This window comes from Phodopus roborovskii, unplaced genomic scaffold (genome assembly GCF_943737965.1).
Source record: "Phodopus roborovskii unplaced genomic scaffold, PHOROB, whole genome shotgun sequence".
Lineage (NCBI taxonomy): Eukaryota > Metazoa > Chordata > Mammalia > Rodentia > Cricetidae > Phodopus > Phodopus roborovskii.
Window position 1 is genome coordinate 87,040 of NW_026125151.1, and position 24,595 is coordinate 111,634.

The 24,595-nt window shown below is 41.7% G+C and overlaps 1 protein-coding gene and 1 pseudogene across 1 annotated transcript; one reads left to right on the forward strand and one right to left on the reverse strand.

Moving 5' to 3' along the window:
- Positions 1-6,509: 6,509 nt before the first annotated feature.
- On the reverse strand, positions 6,510-14,802 carry LOC127226221 (60 kDa heat shock protein, mitochondrial-like; annotated as a pseudogene).
- A 219-nt stretch (positions 14,803-15,021) lies between these two features.
- On the forward strand, positions 15,022-17,977 carry LOC127226232 (10 kDa heat shock protein, mitochondrial). The gene is made up of 4 exons (XM_051190168.1): positions 15,022-15,306; positions 15,914-16,078; positions 17,485-17,574; positions 17,809-17,977. The coding sequence occupies exons 1-4, from the start codon at positions 15,304-15,306 to the stop codon at positions 17,857-17,859; spliced, it is 309 nt and encodes a 102-aa protein (XP_051046125.1). The 5' UTR covers positions 15,022-15,303; the 3' UTR covers positions 17,860-17,977.
- Positions 17,978-24,595: the final 6,618 nt, after the last annotated feature.

Here is a 24,595-nt window from a genome sequence, read left to right on the forward strand (position 1 = left end):
TACTTGGGAAACAAAGGCAAGCAGATCTCTGTGATTTCTAAGTGGCCCTGGTGTACAGAGTGAATTCCAGGACAGATAAAAGTTACACAGAGAAACCCTGTCTCTAAAAAATAAAAAAATAAAAGTTAAAAAAATAGACTAATAAAAAAGCCACATGAAGATGGAAACACATAGAGTCTGGATACCATATGCTATTGTGTTGTCTTTGTATTGTTTGACTGCTGAGGAAATAGTAACAACTGTTAAAAAGAAATGCTACTAGATTAATCCAATTTATATATTTTTAAAATGCTTTAACTTCCAAATTTAAGTCTAAGGACAGGTTACCGAGGAAAAATTTTCTATTTTTGTTTCCACAGAAAATAAAAAGCCACAAAGTCCTTCCAAACTAACATGGTTTGATCAAGCAAGACCCCCTAAAACAATGTCCCAGGTGATCCAGCATTCAAAACATCTGGGACAAGGCAGCCTTACAGACCACTGCAGCCAGAATTTCTGAGTCTTCCTAGGATCCCCGGGACAATGACCCCTACCAGCAGGAAGAAATTTTTAAAAAACAATGTCCAAATTGCCAAGTATTGTCTACAAATGTTTGTTTTCATTTATGTGGGATTAGTTATAAATGGTTAATGACCACAACCAATCTCTTTTTAAAGGTAAAAAGGGGATTATGGTATAAAAATGAATACTTTGTTTAGGAATGGATCTTCATTTATGGATATAAATTTAAGGTCAATTTTGTGATAGGTATATTTCTCTTGTTTAGGTATTGTGTTATATAGCTCATTTAGAAATGTATAATTTAGTACAGATTATAGTTATCTATGATAGTCAAAACTTAGAGTTAAATTAGTTAGGTTTTCTAGAGATACAGAGATGTATTTGAGGTGGATATTCTTCAAACCTTTCAAAGACTTACAGAATATGGCATTTAAAATGGCTTAGGGTTTTTCTTAACAGTGAGGCACAACTGCTCCTGGCAACATCACCTGTGTCAGAAAGGAAAATAGACATCGAAGAAACTCATTATGGAGTTTACTTCCAATATGACAAGACTAGCAATTAGGGCAGGATACTGCTCTTGTCTGGACTGTTTGACTTTATGCTGTATAAACTGAACATGCAAGACCCACAGAAAAGTGCTAAAACAAGATGGACATTGCTGTAGGGTTCCTGCTTCATGGAAGAGTCTGCCAGACATTCTATAGGACACAGAGAAAAAGTGACTGACAAACTGCCAACACAGGTGGGACATTTTAAAGTTTCCTGCTTTGCTGAGGAGTCTGCCAGACACACTATGTCCTATAGCCTAAATGCCTCTGTCATTTCTAGAGTTTATATATTATCCTTCTGTGGCCTTTGAATGAGATGAAGGTAGACAGTTATGGCTATAGTTTTCCTTAGGATTAAAGAGAAGTTATATATAAAAGTTTAGACTCACAAAAATAGGATAAATGATGGAATATTTTCTTTAAATCTTGTTAAATGTTAATAGACTATGCTAACAACAGTTCTTAGTTAATAACTGTTTTGTTATATATTTTACCATGTTAAATAAAGTTAAAATCCTTCTTTTTATTTAGACAGTAAAGAGATCATGGGAGATGTCATTCTGTAAATATGTTTCTCCTATTGGTTAATGAATAAAAACACTGTTGGCAAATTGGAAGACAAGATAGGCAGGACTAGGAAACAAGGACGATTCTGGGAGATGTAGTAGAGAAGAATCAAGATGTAAGCACTTGAGGGAAGAGGTCCAGACCCTGTCTCTGGTAAGATAAGACCATGTGGAAACACTTAGATTAATAAAAATGGGTTAATATTTAAAACAGAGCTAGCCAATATGAAATGCTAGTAACAGGCCAACAGCTGTATATTTAATACAGGGTCTCTGTGTTATTTGGGGCTGACACAGTTGGCACAGGTGGGCAGGTAAACTGCCTGTAACAAAATGGCAAACAGCGTGAAGCCTGAGAACTTTCATTTAAAACTTGACAAAAACTTAAAAAGGGGTTTTAGAAACAAAAGAACAGAGACAAGCAAGACTTCTTGGTAGCAGCATTTTTCTTAGTGGGGCTCTGTTTTGCTAGAGACAAGCAGAGATTTGTGCAGCTTCTTTAAGGGAGATTTCCTGACTCAGCAGCATAAATGACAACTCTGATAACAACTTAATGGTGTGTACCAGAGCTGGTAGTGACAGTGACCCTATCTCCAAGTCGACAGCATGATACTTGATGGCAGCATAGACCAAGACAGTGAGCACAGCTCTCGGTACTGGTGATAAATGTAGCCCTGCCATCTTGGATAGACCCTGGTTAATACATCTGTGGCTTTCATTTTAGCAATGTTGTTGTTTACCAGATAAAAGACTTGTGTCCAGAAAAAGATAAAGATTTACAATAAAGACAGATTCAGATAAAGAAAAACCTCTAAAGGTTTATAGTGTGTTTTAAAATATATGTAGGCTTGGGAGAGAAAACAAAAACAAGATAAAGTGGTTTTTTAAAAAGTAAAGAGAGTAGCTGGTGTAAAGGCACATAGTTCCAGTACTTGGGAAACAAAGGCAAGCAGATCTCTGTGATTTCTAAGTGGCCCTGGTGTACAGAGTGAATTCCAGGACAGATAAAAGTTACACAGAGAAACCCTGTCTCTAAAAAATAAAAAAATAAAAGTTAAAAAAAATAGACTAATAAAAAAGCCACATGAAGATGGAAACACATAGAGTCTGGATACCATATGCTATTGTGTTGTCTTTGTATTGTTTGACTGCTGAGGAAATAGTAACAACTGTTAAAAGAAATGCTACTAGATTAATCCAATTTATATATTTTTAAAATGCTTTAACTTCCAAATTTAAGTCTAAGGACAGGTTACCGAGGAAAAATTTTCTATTTTTGTTTCCACAGAAAATAAAAAGCCACAAAGTCCTTCCAAACTAACATGGTTTGATCAAGCAAGACCCCCTAAAACAATGTCCCAGGTGATCCAGCATTCAAAACATCTGGGACAAGGCAGCCCTACAGACCACTGCAGCCAGAATTTCTGAGTCTTCCTAGGATCCCCGGGACAATGACCCCTACCAGCAGGAAGAAATTTTTTAAAAAACAATGTCCAAATTGCCAAGTATTGTCTACAAATGTTTGTTTTCATTTATGTGGGATTAGTTATAAATGGTTAATGACCACAACCAATCTCTTTTAAAGGTAAAAAGGGGATTATGGTATAAAAATGAATACTTTGTTTAGGAATGGATCTTCATTTATGGATATAAATTTAAGGTCAATTTTGTGATAGGTATATTTCTCTTGTTTAGGTATTGTGTTATATAGCTCATTTAGAAATGTATAATTTAGTACAGATTATAGTTATCTATGATAGTCAAAACTTAGAGTTAAATTAGTTAGGTTTTCTAGAGATACAGAGATGTATTTGAGGTGGATATTCTTCAAACCTTTCAAAGACTTACAGAATATGGCATTTAAAATGGCTTAGGGTTTTTCTTAACAGTGAGGCACAACTGCTCCTGGCAACATCACCTGTGTCAGAAAGGAAAATAGACATCGAAGAAACTCATTATGGAGTTTACTTCCAATATGACAAGACTAGCAATTAGGGCAGGATACTGCTCTTGTCTGGACTGTTTGACTTTATGCTGTATAAACTGAACATGCAAGACCCACAGAAAAGTGCTAAAACAAGATGGACATTGCTGTAGGGTTCCTGCTTCATGGAAGAGTCTGCCAGACATTCTATAGGACACAGAGAAAAAGTGACTGACAAACTGCCAACACAGGTGGGACATTTTAAAGTTTCCTGCTTTGCTGAGGAGTCTGCCAGACACACTATGTCCTATAGCCTAAATGCCTCTGTCATTTCTAGAGTTTATATATTATCCTTCTGTGGCCTTTGAATGAGATGAAGGTAGACAGTTATGGCTATAGTTTTCCTTAGGATTAAAGAGAAGTTATATATAAAAGTTTAGACTCACAAAAATAGGATAAATGATGGAATATTTTCTTTAAATCTTGTTAAATGTTAATAGACTATGCTAACAACAGTTCTTAGTTAATAACTGTTTTGTTATATATTTTACCATGTTAAATAAAGTTAAAATCCTTCTTTTTATTTAGACAGTAAAGAGATCATGGGAGATGTCATTCTGTAAATATGTTTCTCCTATTGGTTAATGAATAAAAACACTGTTGGCAAATTGGAAGACAAGATAGGCAGGACTAGGAAACAAGGACGATTCTGGGAGATGTAGTAGAGAAGAATCAAGATGTAAGCACTTGAGGGAAGAGGTCCAGACCCTGTCTCTGGTAAGATAAGACCATGTGGAAACACTTAGATTAATAAAAATGGGTTAATATTTAAAACAGAGCTAGCCAATAAGAAATGCTAGTAACAGGCCAACAGCTTTATATCTGATACAGCGTCTCTGTGTGTTATTTGGAGCTAATGCAGCTCTGGGACAAGGCTAGCAGGAGCAACATCTAGTCTACACACAGGTCTAAAGGACCCCATTAAAAGACAGACCCCTGCCCACTTACGCTCTCTTTGTGCTTACTGTTCCTTTCTGCTTTTTCTGCTCTTTCTTCTCTCTCTCCCCTCTGCTCCCAGTTGGCCAACACCTGACACCTTCCCCCATTTCCTCCACCAATAAACTCCATATGGGTGAGTTGAGTCTCATGTTCATGTTTCATTGCCCGCAGCTGTGGCAAAAGAGCAACACATGGGATCCCTGACCGAGACTTTTTTCCGAGACAGGATTTCTCTGTGTACCCCTGGCTATCCTTGAACTCATTCTATAGACCAGGCTGACCTGCAACTCAGAGAACTGCCCAACTCTACCAAATTCTGGGGTTAAAGGCATATGCTACACACACACCTGCCAATTTTATTAAGCATTGTACCCTAACAAGATATTTTTATGAATTCAAATGAGTTGGCTTCATTACAAAAACTTACAGTGGCAGTGATGGTATCAGAGATTTTTAATATAGAAGACCTCAATTTGTGTCCGAAATATCTGGTCCTCATTTGTGACCAACAAGATGTAGAGTGTATCATTTATTTTCAAGCCTTTTTGCCTGTACACTATCGATATTACTGATCACATAGAAAGGATTGAGACACCATACCACTATGGGAAAACAAAACCCCAGATTTATTGGTGTACTGTGACCAAGAGTTATGATGATATATTATTTATGATTTCTTAAAGCTTGCCTGAGGGTAACAAAAGCAAAGCTAGCCACAAGCCCTAGAGCCAGGCAATGGTGGTACACACCTTTAATCCCAGCAGCCATACTAGCTAGTCAGGTGGTGGTGGCGGCACACACCTTTAATCCCAGGACTCGAGATAAACAGATGGATCTGTTAGTTGAAGGCCACACTGAGCTATGTGAGCTACATGAAATTGATCCTGTTCTAAAGAGAAACAGCTCACACAAAGGGAATCCCATGCCTTTAATCCTGGGATTTGAGGTATAAAAGGGGGCAGCAGTCTGAGGTTTGGTTTATTTCCAACCTTCAGGTAGAGGTAAAAGCTTGTGGCTGGCTGCTTTGCTTTACTGATCTTCAGCTTGAACCCCGATATCAATCTCTGGCTCTTTTATTATTCCTGTTACAGAGTCTTTAATTTTAAAATGCTGTCACAACCTGTCTACAGAGTAAATTCCAGAATAAGGACTATACAGAAAAACCCTGTTTCCATAACCAAAACAAGCCTTTTCTTAAGCATTTCCTGTTACTTCAGTACAGACACTGACATTCAGCAGCCTGGAGCTGCAGCTGTTTGAGAGGGTCAGACCTGTTGGAGCTACCAAAATCTAACAACCTGGAGCTCTCTGCCACAGCGCCAATACTGAGTTTCCCTTCTGAGATAGCAGGTTCTGTACAGCAGGTTCCTTTCCTCTTGGTTACTCATTTTCAAGAAAATGCAAGTACATTTCCACAGCTAAGTACTGGACCAGTGTTTGTTGCCCCTTTCTATTTCTGGTTCATTTGTTGATTCTGGAAATTTCCATCCATTGTTCAAATAAACCCTTTGTGACAATGGATTTATCCCTGCTTTATCTGCATCTTGAACATTTGCTAGCTACCTTGGTTCTTGTAGCCTCCACTGGGCTGTTTGTAAAGTGAAGGTTGGGAATTCAGACCAGGGCCTCACTTTGCCTGTTCGAGACCACTGATTATTTCTGGGCTTGATCTCACAGATATAGAATGTGGTATATCTACATACCCAATGATGGTCTTTTCTAGCTTTCATTTCTCCCATCCTTAAGACTATGACACAACCAGAACTTTAAACAAAATTTTATTACACAAAAGTTGTCACATAATTGGATACTTCTCTACTTTGTACACAGTTATTCTCACTCTCCACAGACAGGCTGCTTCTGAACTCATCTGGTGATAGCACTACAATCCTGACTGTAACAGAACAGAACTGCCTCAGGGGTTTAAGTTGAAAGCAGGACAGTGGTATATGGCTCTTTCACCCAGTATCAGGAATGTACAAATGTCTTTATTCAAAAATACAAAATAAATTATCTGTAGGCATGGACAATGACAGCAGTAAACCATTATATATTGTCAATGGGAACCAGTAACTGATGGTTATAGTGATCAGCCAGCCTTCTCTTCAGTTATTTTCTTCAGGTGACTTCTCTGAAGTTATCGCTGAGGAACCTGCCTTGAGCTTCCTGTCACAGTTCATTGATAAGGGCAAACAAAGCACTATTCTAGGAATTAGAACATGCCACCTCCCATACCCCCTCCCATTCCACCCATTGCGCCCATTCCAGGGTCCTTCTCTTCTTTAGGAATTTCGGTCACTACAGCTTCTGCTGTAGTTAGCAAGGAGGCCACCCCAGCAGCATCCAGTAAAGCAGTTCTCACAACCTAGAAAAAAAAAATTGTTTGTAAATGATTAACTAATGAAAACCACTTACCATAGAACAAGCCATCCAATGTTTAAGAAATACTGAATTATTTACCTTTGTTGGATCAATGATTCCCTTTTCCACCATGTTCACAAAATCTCCGAGCATAGCATCATAACCAACTTCTGAGGAACTCTGCAGAATTTTCTCAACTATCAAAGATCCTTCAACACCTGCATTCTTAGCAATTGTCATTGCAGGAATTTTAAGTGCTCTTTTAATAATTTCTATACCTACAAAGCAAACACATTGTCACAAATTTATTTGCTTTTTCCCTTTTTTGGAGAGGCAGAGATGGCTTAAAGGTTAAGAGCACTGGCTGCTCTCTGTGAGAACCCGATTTGACCCTTAGCACCCAATGTAGCTCACTACAGTTCCAGGGGATCCAATGCCCTCTTCTGGCCTCTGAGGATATCGCACACACAGCACACAAGACATTCAAGCAAAATACCCATACACACAAAATAATTCAACACAAGCCCACAGTCCGTGAGAGCTCTTCCAATCCTACTACAGGTAAAAAGAATTACCCCTGAAAAATGTGGTACATTATTAATTATCTCTCTGGCACCAACAATACTACTTTTCAACAAAGAATCATGCCACAAAGTCATTTGCCTTTAATCCCAACACCAGGGAGGCAGAGGCAGACAAATCTCGAGTTCGAGGCCAGCCTGATCTACAGGACAGTAAAAGCTATCCAGAGGAACCCTGTCTCAAAAAGCAAAAGATAGTCTTTACCTATTTTTTGATCTTCATTAGAAGGCTTTAATGAATCCAAGGCTGGGATGCACCGAAGCAGAGCGCAGCCCCCTCCTAGAACAATGCCTTCTTCAACAGCTGCTCTTGTAGCATTGAGAGCATCTGTAACCCTGTCTTTCTTCTCATTCACTTCAACATCACTTGTTCCTCCAACCTGTAGATGAAAACAATTCTAGTTAGCACAATCTTTCCCATTCACTATGACGGTCTGAGCAGGGTATGGTGACACAGTAAATGGGTTACCCCAACTAAGGCCAGCCCGGGCTACAGAGTTCAAAACAAAAGAAGCAATTCTAGAATAACAGGTTAAGTGTCACATGTGACTAGTCATCTGTAGTAAATAACATGTCAAGAACAGTGAGGCTGTCACTGCTGAGGAACTTATCCCACTAACAAAACATCTTTTCCAGATGGTGCATACCTTTAATCACAGCACTAAGGAGGCAGAGGCAGGCAAATATCTCTGAGTTTGAGGCCAGCCTGGTCTACAGAGTGAGTTCCAGGACAGCCAGGGCTCCAAAGAATAAGAAAAAGGCTGGGATATGGGGCAGTAGTAGATTGCTTGCACTACACAGGACAAGAAACAGTCCCAGCCTTAAGCTTTGCAGCAGTCAGGGATAGATGCCTATTTTAGACTCAGGCAGTCCTGGGATATAGCCCCAGTGGGTCAAAGGGATTGATTGCCTTGCAAGCCTGATGATCCTGAGTTTAATCCTTGAAATTACGGCGGGCAGGTAGACAACCCACCACTGATAGCTGCTCCTGACCACCCCATATACCCTATGGAAAGCGCACACACACAGCTAAAGATTTCAGGAATGAAGGCACTTGCTTAGCTACTATTGGTAAATACCACAGATTCAGAGACAAAAAAGATAACCGGCAAATGTTAAAAGTCTTACCTTCAACACAGCCACTCCATCTGAAAGTTTAGCGAGTCTCTCGTTCAGCTTTTCCTTCTCATATTCACTAGTTGTTATGTCTAGCTGCTCAGTGATTTCTTGAATGCGTTTCTCAATTTGAGCTTTGTCACCCTTTCCTTTCAAAAGCATGGCATCATCTTTGGTGACAATTACCTCTCCAACTTTTCCTAAGTCATGAGCTTGAACATCTTCAAGATTTAGATTTAGCCCCTCTTCTCCAAATACCTGTAAAAGCAGTGTGCACTTAAGTGCTTTCCATTACACCAAGCTTACTAATGCATGTAACATAGCCATTATAAGGAGAAACATCTTGAAATACTTTTCAGGTCTGGAGATGGCTCAGCATCCAAGAGCACTAGCTGCACTGCTCTTTCAAGTGTCCTCTCAGCACCCATACAGCAGCTCACAACTGTAGTCCCATAGGACCAGATGCCGCCTTTGGGTGTGCATACAAAACACCCATACACACAAAGTAAAACAATGCTGTTTTTCTTGATGTCAAGGCCACTGGTATCCCAGAAACTGGAACTAGCTTTATTTGAATTTTGAGAAAAACTTTTATTACATCCATTCTTAGGTCAGACTCAGCAGATTAGAAATGTGACATTGATCTAATCCCTATGTTCCAATACCCAATAGATAGAAACAGCCACATCTATTTGTGAAGTGTATATTCTATTATTTGCAACATGGAAACACAAACTTCACTGAGCAAAACAGCATCAGTGATTTACTTACCGCACCACCAGTAGCAATAGCCATATCTTTAAGCTGGTTCTTCCTATTGTCCCCAAAACCTGGAGCTTTGACTGCTACAACCTGAAGACCAACTTTTAGCCTGCAAAGAACATTTAATTAACTTTGTGAGATTTAAACTGAAGGGGCAATTGGGAGAAAATCTCTAATTTAGTTCCTGGTAGGTTCTGGCACTACTGAACCACTCAGGAGTCCCACAACGTCTGGTCTGAACAAAGATGACATGGGGCTCTCACATATCTGAATTTGTCCCAAGCCAATCACCTACTTAAAGAACTGCTGCCTCTATGTTCCAGACACACGGCTAGTTCTCTCTGGGAAGCTGTGGGAGGCATAGGCTGAAGGGTTTTGTGCATTTAAGACAGCTCCACAGTGGTCTTAACAAACCACTAGACTCAATTCGTAGAGCACCACAATGTACACTACAACTCTTAAGGGACACAAGTAGATCAACATGGAATTAATTTCAAACAGCAACACAAATCATCTTCCACCCAACAACACAATCCACCCAAACCCACCTGTTTAAAACCAGTGTGCTTAGAGCTTCTCCATCAACATCTTCAGCAATTATGACCAAGGGCTTCCGATGAGCATTAGCAATTTCAAGGGCAGGTACAATGGATTGGACACTAGAAATTTTCTTTTCACTCAACAGAACATAGGCATCTTGGAATTCACATTTTTGACCTGTAAAACAGTGAACAGTAAAACCAAATTCTAACAGCACTGAGAAAACTAACAATTTACTTCTACAGAGACAACTCATTCATTTAGTGAACCATTGACTTTTTAATTTTTAGGTTTTACCAACCCACTGCCTACAGCTGACAGATACCTTTGATGTGTATTTTCATGATTCACTGACTTACTCTTACCTTTTGATGTGTTAATAAAATATGGGGGAAATATATCCTCTGTCAAATTTCATGCCTTCAATAATTTCTAATTCATCATTCAGTGTTTTTCCATCCTATGAAGAGTCAAAGAATTAAGATGAATGGATTTCAGCGAGGAAACATTACTTGGGCAGCTAAATCTTAAGATAGCTCAGGGGTTAGAAACATTTGCTGCTAATGAATAGGATCTGGTTAGATTCTTGGCACCTACATGGTGGCTCACAATTCCTATTTTTTTGTGGAATCTGAGCCACCAGGTACACACACCGTTAGTCCCCACAACAAAGGGAAGGCAGAGGAATAACACCTCTCTGAGGTTGAGGCCTATGGCTCTGGGATAACCAAAGCTATAAAGTGAGGTCTTGCTCTATCTTTCCCCCTATTCACAGCTAGCTGAGCTAACTATACTTATTTATTTACTTGGACAGATTCATTCTGAGAGGTTAGACTCCCAATTCAGACACCAGTAAGCCTCATACTCAGCACAGATAGAGAGAGACAAAGGAATGAATGTGCTGGCACAAACGAGATACTCAAGTTTTCTGCTTGGAATGCAGTTGACACACACCTCACTGAAGGTGTTATCAGAACACATCAAACCCCACACTTGCCTTCACTGTGATGACGCCCTTCCTTCCAACCTTTTTCATTGCATCAGAAATGATGTTTCCAATGTCTTTGTCTCCATTTGCAGAAATTGTAGCAACCTGAAATAACCATGTAACTTCAATATTAAATGGCAGGATCAGTATTTTCAACCCTCTTCCCCCTTGACCTTCTAAACTGACACTTTGACCCAGCTTTAACTAAGTACTGGTGAAATGGTCGTCCATTCTTCAGCACGTTAAGAATATACCAAGGGGGCTGGAGAAGCCTGAGTGGTTAAGATGATTTACTATTCAGGTCAGCACCTAGCTCACACTGGCTGGTAACTGTCTCTACCACTGCCTTTTATGGGTTCATAAATCATGTGGCACACGTACATATACCCAGGCACATACAAATAAAAAATACTTATTACTTGCCTGCTATGTTTCAAGGACTAGGTTTGATCCCATATAGGTCAGGGAACATTGAGAACACCTAAGAACATCTTCCCAAATAGTAATCTTATTTTACTAGTGTGCACGTGCATGCGTGTGTGTTGGGGGGGTAGTGGTAATGCACTCTTTTAATCACCGTACTTGGGAAGCTGAGGCAGGTGGGTCTCTGTGAGTTTGACACCAGCCTTGTCTACATATCAGGTTCCAGGACAGCCAAGGCTACACAAAGAAACCCTATCTTGAAAAACCAAAAAGACCTTTTCAAACAGGAAAAACCCTTACCTGAGCAATTTCTTCAGGGGTCGTCACAGGTTTAGATTGTTTTTTCAGTTCAGCAATTACAGCATCAACAGCCAACATCACACCTAGTTTAAGAATGCATGTTACAATGCTCATTATGGCTCACAAACTGAATATAAACTTATAGGTTCATTTTAACATGTATGTGCAAGCTCTCATGTCAGCACTGTCTAACTGTACCAAGTGGCATGACATGCACTCAATCATGCAACTTCACATAAAGTTGAACACCATAAACATTGTGAAAACTTGACCAAGATGTTGAGTGGTGACTCACACCTGTAATCCCAATACCCAGGAGGCTTAGGCAGGAGACTACTTGTAAGATGAGCATGAAGTATACAGAGGGCCAAACCATAAGCTACTACTAATTCAATCACGTTGCCTATTTCCAATATGGCACCTGAGCAAATGAAACAAAGGTAGAGAGTACAACTCCATCCAGACACACCAACAAATGTATAAGAAAGGACAAAAATGAGACAACATTCTCTCATTGCTGTAGGGCAATGACATGGTGCTCTCACCTCTCCGGATTTCTACTGGATTAGCCCCTTTGCTGATCTTCTCAAAGCCTTCCTTGGCAATAGCACGTGCCAGAACAGTAGCAGTGGTGGTGCCATCCCCAGCCTCTTCATTGGTGTTATTGGCAACATCTTGAACAAGTTTAGCTCCAATATTTTTATATTTATCCTTTAAATCAATTGCCTTGGCAACAGTGACCCCATCTTTCGTTACTTTGGGACTTCCCCAACTCTGTTCAATAATCACCGTTCTTCCCTACAACAACAGAACAATAATCCTCAACCATAAGCCTCAAAGTTATCGATTTTTAACAGTTCTGAAACATGAATCTCATCCATTCACTAAATATCAGCCAGTAAGTTAAGAACAGTTTTCTGCTTAGGCAATACAGAAGTTCAAAAATGACATCAACAGTACTGGCAACTTGGATTTGAACCAAGGTATTCTGTCTTGAGCTATATAAATGGCAATTTATGCAGCTCTTTAACATTAAAGTGGCTGTGCCCCACATCCAATGACCTCAAAGTGCTATGGCTCCTTACTCAACCACACAGATGAGTGACTCCAGCCTTTGATCTCAGCACTGATCTGTTCAAGCTAGCTTCATCCACAGGAGTCTCAAGTGGCTAAAGACCCTGTCTCAATAAATACAAGGCAAATAGTATACTGAACTGCTACACACTTGGGAGACAGAAGGAGGAGGATCAGGAGTTCAAGAATAGCCTTAGTACAAAGGGAGTTAGAGGTCAGACTAAGCTATCAAGGCTCTCAAAAACCCCAAACCAAACTTTTGGAATGTGGAAATGGCAGAAATCATGAGGTACGAACAATAAAGGGATAATTGGGAGACCATATAGCCTTTTCCATGTGCAAGTGAAAACATTTCTGGAGCTGTGTGGTAGTAACAGTTACAGAATAATGCAAATAAACTCATGGCTCAGTGGTTAAGATGCAGGTTCAATTCCCAGCACCCACACAGCAGCTCACAACTCTGGAACCTTCACAGATATACACGCAGGCAAGACACCAATACACATAAACTCTATGCTAGTGCATTTACTGTATGTATGCTGGAATAAATACTTCAGTACAGTATAAAACCTCACATTTACAATTATACACTTTGAGGTGTTACTAGACTTGAGCTGTACTTTCCCCTTAGCTGTACTATACCCTCTAACTTCTGGGAAAGGATCCAAAATTTAATGCAAGCATTCACACAAGATTAATTACGCCTCAAGTTTGAAAATCCTCCTTGAGCTATTACTACTCTATTACATCATGTTGCACAAAAGTCCCCCAAATCAGCTGCAGCAGTACTAAGGTCACCAACTAATAAAACTCCTAAATAACACCCCCAAATCACTAACATGTACTACATGCGAATTAGACTTCCATAAAACTTAAGAAAATATTGTCTAATTTGCAGCTACAGAACATTATTCTTTTATTAACACGATTTAAAGTATACTGATACCTTTGGCCCCATTGTAACAGCTACAGCATCGGCTAAAAGGTCTACACCTTGAAGCATTAAGGCTCGAGCATCCGCACCAAATTTAACATCTTTGGCATAGGCCCGAGTGAGATGAGGAGCCAGCGCCCGGGACACTGGTCTCATCTGATGAAGGACTGTGGGTAGTCGAAGCATTTCTGGGGGAGGAAGGAAAAAAAAAAAGCCAAGGATCACTACTAGCTAATGACAAACTTGTCCACCTGTACTTGAGAACATGGAGGCCAGCTAGATCGGAACTTGGCAGTACTCTGCTAACCTCCACGCCTGGGCCACACACGGCGCTGCAGCTTCAGGCCATCATTTGCTAGCAACGGATTAAGGAGGCCGCCCCCATACTTGACCTACAGCACTAGCACACGAAACCATTCCCCATGGCCACCCACTCCTGCAATGGCGAGTTAATCTTTCACTGCCAAAGCGGCCTTGGGAGCATATCCGCTCCAAGTGTGTGTGGGGATAGGAAAAAAAAATCAAGCTGGCCTAAGCGTGGCAGGTTCCAAATGCAAGTGCATAGCTACCCTAGTCCTCATGACGGTGCAAAACCCCGCTCAGGAAAAGTGGCACCGGGTATCCAACCGGAGCTACTGTAGCACAGCGGTTAGCAAGGCCGCAAAAACCAGGACCGCAGCGTAGCCCATCCGCGCGGCCCCACGTGTCTTCCCGACAAGAAGCCCCAGGCAAGGTCAAAGTGAAGGCGCCAGATCCCTGCAGCCAGTGGGGGCCAGAAGGGACCGCGACCACCCTCCGACAAGATCCCTGCAGTGCGCCACGCGCAGGTGGCCCCAGAGGTCCCAAGTGGCTCCCACCCCAGCCCGTCCTCGCTCCCGCGCTTGGCCTGGGTCGCGTGGTCCCCGCCGCACGTGATGAAACCCGCGTGGCCCGGCCGGGCCTGGACAGGCCAGCTGAGCCTGCGGCGTCGCTGCCGGCCTTGTCCCCTTGCACGCCGTGCTCAGGCCGTGCCGGAAGCAGGCCGGCCAGCTCCCGGGCGCCATGCACGCCGAGGCCGCGTACCTGCGGGGCTGCGGCGGGAGCGCACGAGGCGAAGCAGGCCGTCGGCTGCGAGTGAGGGACCGAGCGCAGGGCGCGCACCGCAATGAGCCCGAGTCCCCTCCCTCCGCGGCCCCGCCCCGCGGCCCCGCGTGAGCGCGCGCCCCGCTCCCTCCCACGCCCGGGCCCTGCAATCTGCATGCGGCGCGCGCGGCCCCGCCCCCAGTACCCGAGCGGTCTCAGCCCCGCGGGCCCAACCCTCTCCCGCCGCCGCACGCTAGTTCCCTGGGCCTCGCTCCGTTCTAGAACCTTCCGGAAGGGCGCCGCGCCTCCCGTGGGTCAAGGGTCAAGTGGCGTCATTTCCGGGAGGAGGACGAAGGGCTCGTCCTTTCACCTCGGCGGGCCGCCTGGAAAAGCCTAGAAAGTGCGCCCCTTCTCTTCCGCCTCCGACCGCCCCCGTCGGCGGCCTGCGCGGAGCCCTCGCCACCAATCGGCGCGCGCGCTGGAGTGGCCGCCCTCTCTCACGCTCAGGGCCCGCGTGCGCCTGCGCGCTGCGTGGCCTTTTCACGTGTCCCCAGCCGGCCCTCCGGACTCTCCTTGCAGCGGCGGCCCGAGTGCAGAGTCTGAGCTGCGGCGGCGCGAGTCATGGTGAGTGAGTGAGTGAGTGAGTGTCCCGGGGCCGGCAGGCCTGCCTGCGGGTCGGGGTCGCCAGCCACCCACGGCGTCCCCGTGTGCCGGGTTAGGACTGGCAGGAGGGCCCACGCAGTGTCCACCGCCCGCCCGGGTTCCGCAGAAGCGAGGCCTGTCCGGTGCGTTTCTCCACCATGGCTTCTTCGCTCGCACGTGTGCTGCAGGCGCCCGGGGCAGGGGGGCGGGAACCCGGGTGCACACTCAGCAGCCCACCTGCCCTGGCAGGGCTTTAAAGGATGCATACTGTGTTGGAGAATATATGACCCAGGCCCAAAATTGACACTCCCTCACTGGCGATACTAGGATTAAAAAAAAAAAAAAAATCCTAAAGAAGGAAAACGTTTGACCTTGGAACAGACCAAGGTTGTGGTTAAAGGCAGTGTGGCTGCTGATGAGCAATGAACACCCCACACAGACGGACACAATAGACAGGGAATGGAACACTTGAGAATATTAACTTAAAGTACACTTGGATTTTCTTGTTAGTTTGGGACGTTTGACCTGTTAAGGCTTTGCCGCTGCAAATGCAATTACAGTCGGTTTAAACACACGTTTTTCTCCGCAGGCTGGACAAGCTTTCAAAAAGTTTCTACCACTCTTTGACAGAGTATTGGTTGAAAGGAGTGCCGCCGAAACTGTGACCAAAGGTGGCATTATGCTTCCAGAAAAGTCTCAAGGAAAAGTATTGCAAGCTACAGTAGTGGCTGTGGGATCAGGCTCGAAAGGAAAGGTAACTGGAAGCTACTGCAGCGGGACGTGTGATGTGGAAAAAAAGGAGTGGAAAATCCTAGGTTACCAGAAGTGGCTTTTTAAATAGTTTAAATTTACAAAGAAGCCCACATTAAGGAAAACCATTGTAGAATTGTTTTATTTTTCTAAAGGATGGAGAGGCACTCTAAAAAGACAAAAAGTACACACCCAAGGACTTTCGTGTGTTGTGTGTGAGAGAGACACTTTGCATGTCTGCTGGCTTGCAGAGTCATCTCCACCTTCCTCTTAGGGGACAAGGCCTCTCATTTGTACTAGTCGGGTTTCAGTATGTTCACAGCCTTTTTTCTTTTTTTTTTAAACTAGTGTTGGGATCCCCTTCTGGGGTTCCGGTGCTTGGATAGCAAGTCCATTTACCCGCTGACCTAATTCTGCAATGCCACCCATTCCAGAGATTAAAATGTGTCTGCCATGATGGTGGCTCATGCCTTGTGGCCATCGTACTTTGGAGGCCAAGGGAGAACAGTTGTAGAGTCTTTGAGGCCAGCAGGAGGTGGCCTCAAAATAAAGGAAAAATAAAACCTCACAAAATGAATTACCTTTGGTAGTTATTTTGTTGCAACCTACATTTTAAGTACACAAAAGATCATACATAAAGTTAGATAAACCCTGGTTTTTTTTTTTTGTTTGTTTGTTTGTTTGTTTTGTTTATTCCAGAATTGAAAGAATTCTGGCAGTCATGGGGGCCTGAGCTGAGGCAGGAGGACCCTGAAACGAAGATCACTAGAGGCTATATAGAACTTGTCTCCTCCTACCCCAAAAAGAACAGGTGGAATGGTGGGGAGGGGCTAGCTGATGTCTTGATTACTGAAATTGTCTTAATCTCATGCCACTTGTAGCTTTAGTTGTCATTTTTCAAAGGGAGATGGAAATACCTCTGGAGTGTGATGGAAATACCTCTGGTCTCTGACCAAGCCTGTGCCTTGAGGACAAGGACACTGAATAAAGAAAACGAATACCAAATTTTGTTCATTGAAGTTATATATAACCATTTACTATTTGGTATTAAAAGCTGCTTTTTTTCCACATGGTCTACAGGGTGTGTTAATATTTAACAGTTAAAAGTTAGGCAACCATAGCTATTCACTAAAAGGCAGTTTTAGTGTAAGTCACTGTTCAAATTGTGACTAAGGTAATGCTTACATTGTAAATTATATTGCTTAACCACTAATTAGATATGGAACAACATACTGGTTTTGAGTGAGCACATTTCATATGACTTAAAGGTCTGTAGAGTCAAGTGTATGATGCACGCATATAATTAACACAAAGCTGAGACAGGAGGCTCCTGGTGTATGTACTGAAACAGTGTTCACTGTGCATCTAGTGAACAAGATGCCTTTGCTAATAACCAACTGTTTTCTTAAGGGTGGAGAGATTCAGCCGGTTAGTGTGAAAGTTGGAGACAAAGTTCTTCTCCCAGAATATGGAGGCACCAAAGTAATTCTAGATGACAAGGTAAGTAAAAGTGATTTTTTTTTCTCCCCCCCTTTAATTTTTCAGGACAAGGTTTCTCTGTGTAGCCCTGGCTGTCCTGGAACTCACTTAGTAGGCCAGCCTGGCCTCAAACTTACAGAGATCCGCCTGCCTGTGCCACCCAAGTGCCAGGATTAAAGACATGTGCCACCACCTGACAATAAAGCTTTGTGTATTTGCTTTTACTGTCTTAACTGGTGGTTTCTTTATTCACAGGATTATTTCTTATTTAGAGATGGTGACATTCTTGGAAAGTATATGGACTGAAATCACTGAAATGGTATCACATGAAGCTGCCCATTCCGCCGACATTCTGAACTATTCATCATGTAAATAATTTCCGTGCCTCCCTTTTATAATAAACTGATGATGCCTAAACTAATAACAGTCATTGTCTCTGAAGTTTAGTATCGCTGTACTGTTATAAACATTTCTGAATAAAATAATGTAAATGAATGGACAGTCTTTAGTAATTAAGGTGGGTTTCTCCCTTCAAGTCAGCTGCAGAGTTAGAGTTCTGAGAAATAAGGTTTCTTAGGTAAATGAATTTTTAGTATGAATTTGGCTTCATTACATAGGTGAGAGATATTAAAACCATGGGCTTTTACTTAGGCACTGTCTTAGTTTGCTTTCTATTTCTGTGATAAACTACTGGCCAAAAGCAACTTGGGGAGAAAAGGGTTTATTTCCGCTCAAGTTCATAGTTCATCATAAAGGGAATTCTGGGCAAGAGATGTAGTGGAGACCAAGGACAAATGTTTCTGGCTTCCTCCCCTTCTCTTGCTTTCTTAAACAACCCAGGGACACCTGCCCAGGGACAGCACAACCCATAGTGACCTGGGCATTCCCTCATCAGTAATGAAGATAACTCACCATAGACTTTCCTAGGCCCATCTAATGAAGGTAACTTCTCAATTGCAGTTTATTCTTCCCAGGTGACCCCAGCTTGTGTGAAGTTGACAAAAAGCAACATTGTAAAGCAAGTATGAACTGTGGTACAGTTCCTCATTTCCAGAGGTGTATAATTCTTACCCTCTTCCTGAGCATGTCTTAATTTCCAAATCTTACATTAAAATTTGTTCATTTATTTTGGCAAAAAAAAAAAATCAGCACAGGAAGCCAGATAGATGACTCAGACAATGGTTAAAAGCACTGCCTATTCTACCAGAGGACCCAGATTTGATTCACAGAGCATGGATGGTAGCCCACACCAGGAGGTCTGGTCCCCTCATCCTTTCTGGCCTACATGTACATGGTGCATTAATAAGAAACATTCATGAATACATTTTTAAAATCCAAGGTAATTACAAAATACTGGTCTTTTTGTGGTCACCACCATTAGTACCAATCCTTGTGGATCCCAAGGGATATAATATGGCCTCCTGTGTGCTAGGGAAGATTCTACCACTAAGGTAAACCTATAACATTCCATAATTTGGATGCAGTTGATTTCAGAACAAGTGTGAAAAATGATCACAACCCCCATCCATAACATGGTGTGTGCTTTCAGTAAGTATGTGTATGGATTCTTACATGTTTATTGCTTTTGATATCCCAAGGCCTAATAATCAAATTTAGATACAAAAAAAATAGTAAGTTTTGGGGGATGAAGAGATGACTGTGGTTAAGAGCTTTGGCTGTTCTTTACCCAGTGCCCACATGGCTGCTCACAAATTGACTGTAATTCCAGTTCCAGAGAATCTGGGACGTTCACAGATACATGCAGACAAAACCCCAACGCCGACAAAATCACTCTTAAAAAATAATTTATTTCTTCAAGTACCCAGTTGTGTCATTAGTGTTTATATTCTACTTCAGATGTAGCTAACAATGTACTTGCAAACGAATCTTGTTAGCACTGTCCTAGCTGGCTTGGAGCTTGCTGTGTAGACCAGGTAAGACCTAAGTCAGATCTGTGATGAGTGCTAGAAATCTGTGTGTCATGTCTGGCTGCCTTTGTTTTACCAGTTACTCTTTATTTTCCTCTTGGATAAAAGATAAACAGCAACATTCCAATGTGGAACATTGGTTCACATTCTCAATGCCCTGTTCTTTAGTGTTCACTGCAGAACAAATAGGTCCCTCTGCATGGGGCCTCCTTCAGTACTTGGGTTATAGGTGTTACACACCTGGCTCAACCTAAACTCCTATGACAGAGTTCTTTATTACCAATATAATCTCATAAAATTGTTCCTTTAGCAGTTAGACTAGTCAAGTATCACAAGGGGCCCAACCTTCTAGTAGGTGTGGTTGGTACCTTGCAGGTTTAAATATACCAAGTAATTCCGCTAATGGGATCAAAGCTTAAAACCAAGCCTTGGGTCTCAAAATGCTTGCTAATAGCATTGGGCAGTAGTAGGAAAGCTTTGATCCAGGCTGAACTCCTGATTTCTGGAATACTAGTCACCACCTTGAGCAAATCACACCTAAGTCAGTTTTTGCATTGTGATAAACTCTTCAGTTTGTCTCTAGTGTTTGTGTACATGCATGTTCAAGCCAGAAGAGGACAAGCAGATATTGACTGTGGCCACTGCCTTATCCAATGAGCAAGGTCTCACTGAAGCTGGAGCTAGACTTGGCTAGTGAACCCCAGCAGTCCTATTGCTGCCCCCACTAAGCTGGGGTTAAACACGTGCATGTCATGCCCTGCTAGGGATTTAAGTTCAGGTCCTAATGCTTGCATGGCAAGCACTCCCCAGCTCCTGTTTTGTTTGTTGTTTTTTTCTTTTCTTTTTTGTTTGTTTGGTTGGTTTTCCCAGACATTTTCTCTAGTTTTGGAGGCCGTCCTGGAACTCATTCAGTAGACAAGGCTGGCCTTGAACTCCAGAGATCTGCTTGCCTCCACACCCCCTCACCCCCACCGGGTTTAAAGGTGTGTGCCATCATCACCCGGCACTGGAGAAATGGTGTAATGGTTAAGAGTGCTTGCTGTTCTTATAGAGGAACTAGAATCAGTTCATAGTACCCACATGTTAGCGTATAATCTTAACTACAGTTCTAGGGGATCTGATTATTTATTTCATTCTTTTGGGGGCTTATTCTTACTTACAAATGCCTAGCCTTATCTTGACTTGTTTTTTGCTAGTTTTCTTAAATTATCTCAGCTACCTTTTGCCTGTGGGCTTTTACCTTTCTCTGTTCTATATTCCTTTCTTTCCTTCTTCCTTTCTGGTTGTATGGCTGGATGGCTGACTCCTGGTGTCCTCTCACCTTTGCTCACTCCTCCCCTACTATTTATTCCCTTTGCATGCCAGCCCCAACTGTTTCTCTCTTCTACCTAGCTGTTGGCTGCTCAGATCTTTATTAGACCAGTCAGGTATTTTAGGCAGGCCAAGTAACACAGCTTTACACAGTTAAGCAAATACAACATATCTTTGCATCATTAAACAAGTATTTCACAGCATAAAGGAATGCAGCCCATCTTAAACTAATATTCCACAACATTCCTCAGACACAGTGTACATATGAACATATGCTGGCAAAATACTCATACATAGGATACTATAGTGGAAAAACTATGTACTCATACACAAAAAATTCTGTTGGGAAAAACTAGAAGAGCCATTGCACTTGGCATTTACTCCAGAGTGATGGTCACTTGGGCATTTAAGTAATCTCTTGTAAATAATCAGTGATTGTTATCTGAAATTTTGGGGCTGCTCTTCCTTGGGAATTTCAAAGCCTTAGCATGACCTCAGTCATTCCTGGCAAACCTGCAATTTTTTTTTTTTTTTTTTTTTTTTTTGGATATAATGCTGTTGGCCTGTTATTCACTTTACTTATTGGCTAGCTTTGTCTTAAATATTAAGCCATTTCTAGTAATCTAAGTATTTCCACGTGGTCTTATCTTACCGGAGAGAGGATTTGGAGTTCTACCTTGTTAGTTCTACATCTTGAAACTCCTCCCTACTACTTCTTCTCTCCTCCTAGTCTCCTAGTCCCACCTATCTTGCTTTCCTATTGGCCAACAGTGCTTTATTCAATAACCAATAAGAGAAACATATTTACAGAATGACATCTCCCATTATCTCCTCTTTTCTGTCTAAAATAAAGAGAAGGGTTTAAACCTTAAAATCAGTTATAAAATAAGAACCACAGTTAACATTATTTAGTCCATTAACATTTAGCAAGATTTAAAGAAACTATCCCATCATCTATCCTTTGTGAGTCTAAAGTCGTATATGTAATTTATCTTTAATCCTAACTAAGGAAAACTATAACCATAACTATCTGTCTTCAACTCCTTCAAAGACCACAGAAGGATAATATATAAACTCTAGAAATGACAGAGACAACTCGCCTGGTCAGTCATCCAAACTTCTTCTGTAATGTTCCATCTTCAGCCTGTAGGCTATAGTGTGTCTGGCAGACTACTCAGCAAACTGTCCACCTGTATTGACAGTTTGTTAGTCACTTTTCTCTGTGTCCTGTAGACTGTCTGGCAGACTATTACATGAAGCAGGAATCCTGTAGCACTGTCCATCTTGTTTCTGTGGGTCCTGCATGTCCAGTTTATACAGCATAAAGTCAAACAGTCCAGACAAGAGCAGTATCTTGCCCAAATGGCTAGTCTTGTCATATTGAAAGCAAACTTTATAACACGTTTCTTTAATGTCCATCTTCCTTTCTGACTCAGGTGGTGTTGCCAGGAGCAGTTGTGCCTTATTGTCTAGAGACCTACAAGACTGCCGCCAACTAACAATTTGAGCAACTGTGGAAAGGCTACCATAAATGCCCTTCCTGGATAGTGAGATCAACAACTAACTTATTCACCATCATGGAGCCCTCATCTAGTACCTGTTGGAAACAGAAGCAAACACCCACAACTAAACACTGAACCACACTAGAATCCAGATGCAGAGGGAGAGGACAAGACCAGGTTGCAGAAACACATAGAGACAGCTGATCTGAACAAGGAGAAGCTACTGGGCCTCCAGACTGATAGCATAGGACTGACTCAGACCCCCTGAATATGGGTCTCAGCTAGAAGGACTGAGCAGTCTAAGGGACCTCAGACAGTGGAATCAGGATGTATTCCTGGTGCACAAAAGGACCTTGCAGACACATCCCCCATGGAGGGGGACAGAAGTCCTAGTCCCTACTTCAAATGACTTGACAGATTTATATGACCCCACCTGGATGGCATTGCCCTACATGTGGAATTGGGGTGGGAGGATGGGAGGGGATGATGGTCAGGATGCAATGGGGGAGAGAGGGTAAGAGGGAGGGAGGGAGGGAGAGGGAACTGCTGGGATCGACATGTAAAATAAAAAATATATATAATAATAATAAAAAATAAATTGCACCAAGAAAAAAAAGATCAATTTCTTGCTTCATAGTATATGAAAACACACAAAGTATCTGTTCTCTCTTGTTGTATAATAAGTATCCTGATTTATAATAGCTCAACCAATTTGTATCTCAAGGGACTTAAATTACTCTGATAATAAACTGTATCCTACTTGGGGATTTGTCTTAAAAAAAAAAAAAAGATAAATCCTAATGCCATATTCTGTAGGTCTTTGAAAGGTTTGAAGAATGCCTACTCATCTCAAATACATCTCTATATATCTGGAAAATCTAACCAACTTAACTCTAAGTTTTGACTATTATAGGTAACTATAATTTGTACCAAATTATACATTACATTTTTAAATGAGCTATGAAAACACAATACCTAAACAAGAAGAGATATATACATATCATAAAATTGACCTTAAATTTGTATCAATAAATGAAACTCCATTCCAAAACAAAGTATTCATATCTATACCATAATCCCCTTTTTACTTTTAAAGAGATTGGTTGTGATCATGAACCATTTATAACCAAACTATTTAAATGAAAACAAACATAAACAATATTTGGGAATTTGGGCGTCATTCATTTTAAACTTCCTGCTGGTAGGGGGCACTGTCATGGGGATCCTAAGAAGATGCAGAAATCCTGGCTGTAGTGGTCTGTAAGGCTGCCTTGTCCCTGGGACAATGCTTCAGGGGGTCTTACCTGATCAAACCATGTTAGTCTGGAAGGAATCCACAGCTTTTCATTTTCTGTGGAAACAAAAATAGAAATCCTTTTCCCCAGTAACCTGTCCTTAGACTTAAATTTTGAAGTCAAAGCATTTTTAAAGTGTATAAATTGGATTAATCCAGCAGCATTTGTTTTAACAGTTGTTGCTATTTCCTCAGCAGTCAAACAATTTAAAGACAACACAGTATTCAAACTCTTTGTGCTTTCCATCTTTACATTGCTTTTTTATTACTCTATTTCTTCTACTTCTATTTTTTCAGTTTTTGAGACAGGGTTTCTCTGTGTAACTTTTATCTGTCCTGGAATTAACTCTGTATACCAGGTTTACTTTGAAATCTCAGAGATCTGCTTGTGCCTCTGTCTCCCGAGTGCTGGAATTTTTAAAGGCCTGTGCCACCACATCCAGCTACTCTCTTTTTATTATTCCTTTTTAAACCATTTTATCCTGTTTCTTTTTCTCTCCCAAGCCTACAGATATTTTAAAACACAATGTAAAACTTTAGAGGTTTTTCTTAATCTGAATCTGTCTTTACTGTAAATCTTTATCTTTTTCTGTCCATGTGTCTTTTATCTGCTAAACACTGCTAAAATGAAAGCCACAGCTGTATTAGCCGTGGTCTATCAAAGATGGCGGTGGGTACCTTTACCGCCAGAACTGAGAGCTATGCTCACTGCCTTGGTCTACTCTGCCATCCAGCAACATGTTGCCGACTTGGAGATGTGGTCACTGCCATTGTCAGCTCTGGTATATACCATTACGTTGTTAGCAGAGCTCTTTAAAAGCCTTGCAGCCACTTATGCTGAGCCAGGAAACTTCCCTTAAAGGAGCTGCACAAATCTCTGCTTGTCTCTAGCAAAACAGAGTCCAATTGAGAAAAATGCTGTTACCAAGAAGTCTTGCTTGTCTCTGTTCTCTTGTTTCTAAAACCCTTTATTAAGATTTTGTTAAGTGGAAGTTCTTAGGTCCACA

Excerpts from the sequence above, each read along its gene's own strand:
- LOC127226232 (XM_051190168.1), top strand. Across the intron at positions 16,079-17,484 it reads GATCAGGCTCGAAAGGAAAG|GGTGGAGAGATTCAGCCGGT; the intron begins GTAACTGGAAGC and ends TGTTTTCTTAAG. Across the intron at positions 17,575-17,808 it reads AAGTAATTCTAGATGACAAG|GATTATTTCTTATTTAGAGA; the intron begins GTAAGTAAAAGT and ends CTTTATTCACAG.